Source organism: Frankliniella occidentalis, unplaced genomic scaffold (genome assembly GCF_000697945.3).
Source record: "Frankliniella occidentalis isolate FOCC.00 unplaced genomic scaffold, Focc_3.1 Scaffold139, whole genome shotgun sequence".
Taxonomy (NCBI): Eukaryota; Metazoa; Arthropoda; class Insecta; order Thysanoptera; family Thripidae; genus Frankliniella; species Frankliniella occidentalis.
In genome coordinates, this window is record NW_026267266.1 from 52,660 (window position 1) to 54,912 (window position 2,253).

Below are 2,253 nucleotides of genomic sequence, written 5' to 3' on the forward strand. Positions count from 1 at the left end.
CATCTGCTGCACTGGTGCCGGTGCCCGACTCTCCCGAGCCCTCTTCTGTACTGGTGTCAGTGCCCGACTCTCCTGTGCCATCTGCTGCACTGGTGTCAGTGCCCGACTCTCCTGTGCTCTCTGCTGCACTGGTGCCGGTGCCGGGCTCTCCTGTGCCATCTGCTGCACTGGTGCCAGTGCCCGACTCTCCTGTGCCATCTGCTGTGTTGGTGCCAGTGCCCGACTCTCCTGTGCCATCTGCTGCACTGGTGTCGGTGCCCGGCTTCCCTGTGACCGACGGAGCTGTGCCTCCTGCACAAGGTGTGCCTTCAGCAGCAGCCGAGCCCGACGGACCTGTGGCCTCAGCTTTGCAAATGCCTGGTGCATCTGTATCCCCTGTGGTGACTGACACAGCTGAACTGCCGTCTGCGTCTGACTGCACATCTGCTGAAACAAATCCACCTGTCAAGCCCAAGCTTACTAAACAGCAACCCGACAAGGGTAAAACGAGAACATCTAATTCTAATACAGGTTTGTATAATTTTGAACATTGGGTCGGACAGTGATTTCTCCCTACAAACTTCAGGTTTCTGAGGCCTGAGTTCTCATGACCATAATGACCCTCCCATCCATCCACCCATGTTGAGCTCCCCTCGCCTTTGTGGGTCAACACACGGGTGTGGAAGCAATAGGGAGAGCTCACTGTCCGACACAAATTTGCAATACTTACTACATTAGTTTTATATGGTTTACTCAAATTCTCCATGGAATGTTTCTCTATTTCAGGCAAAACTTCTATTCCTCAGTGTAAACCATGCTGGGTTCTCCTGAAGAAACTTTAATGGCTTTGTAAAGCCAGAAGCACTCTCCCAAGTGACTGAGATTTATCTACAAGAATTGGTCATCAAATTGTAGTACTGCTGTATTACTGTCAGTCACCATGATGGATTTCTCATTAGGAAATTTATTTAGTTTTGATTTCACATATTGATGTCAAAATTACATCAAACTCCCTAATCATATGGAGGCAGTGTTGTAGCCGTACTACAATTTGACCAATTACTGATGAAACTCAGTTACTTGAATTCCTATTTTTTTACCAAACTTGATAATTATCCAAAATAAAAGTAATGTTTTTATAATTCAAGATCGTATTACTTTGACTTTTGCATGTATAAATGTAAATTTCTTCGGGCCCCTATATTTCGTTTGATGTATTTTAAATGTTAAATGAGTAGTGATGGTGGTGGCAAAATTAAAATAAATACTTCTAGGCTTCTAAAAACTAATATTTTGGCCTGAAATCATTTTTATCGGCCTATTTTCTTCTTTTTTTTTCAGGAGGTCCAGATGTTATTTATCTATTTGACACAGCTGAGGACCCCAATAATGATACGGATACTGAAACAGCATCTACTCTATCAACTGGAACGTCACTGGCTGCACCGACTTCTGCTGCTGAAAAAAGTGTTGATGGTGGTAGCTTTGTTTCTAAGCGTACAGGAAGTGAGCGCCTGAATAGCTCTCTTATCCTAGTTAATGTTGGAAGTCCTACTGCATCTCCTGAAGTAGAGATAGGCCAAGTGAATACCTGCAGTCCCCTTAAATCTGAATCAATCCCCATACCTAGTTCTCCAAAGTGCTCCAGTGAGTCATTGCGTGTGTGTAAGGTAGTACTAGAAAGACTGGATGTGTCGAAAACTAAAAGAACAAAGCCTTACTTCTGTAGAGTTTGCAGAGAGAAATTTTCAAATTCTTTAGCACTTTTAGAACATAAAACTGAGTTCCCTCAGAATAGTTGTGCTTAACCTTTAATGGTACCTTTGCTTCACAAGTAGTTTGTTGTACTTGTTTTCTTTTGCATCAGTATTTTATCCAACAATTTTTTCTGATTAACATTTCAGATTTTGAAATGTTTTATTGTACCCTGTTGAAAACAAGTTATCTTCTGTTTTACTTGTTTAACAACAGAATTAAATTTCTCTTTGCATGCAGTGCACTTTGCTCTTCGTTAACCTGACTATTTCACCATTTCAAGGTGCTGTATTCTGTAACTAGATTTTACAATAATTACTTAATGTAGACTGTCTAATTTACTACTTTTTGAAATGTTATGTGTTTGCTCTTAATAATCACAGCCTGATTTTGAACCTATTTATGTTGTACCTATATCAACTCATCTCCCTCTCATTTGCACCTTTCAAATATTAATCTGTATAGATAAAGTAAAACCTCCTCTTGTTACAGTTCAATTGCTGACTTTGATAGTTGCTT

General features: G+C 41.1%; 1 protein-coding gene across 1 annotated transcript; it reads left to right on the top strand.

The window, feature by feature from the left end:
* The first annotated feature begins 6 nt into the window (after positions 1-6).
* LOC113208560 (uncharacterized) lies at positions 7-2,133 on the top strand. The gene is made up of 2 exons (XM_052270814.1): positions 7-510; positions 1,321-2,133. Exons 1-2 carry the CDS (start codon positions 354-356, stop codon positions 1,785-1,787), a joined length of 624 nt encoding a protein of 207 aa, XP_052126774.1. The 5' UTR covers positions 7-353; the 3' UTR covers positions 1,788-2,133.
* Positions 2,134-2,253: the final 120 nt, after the last annotated feature.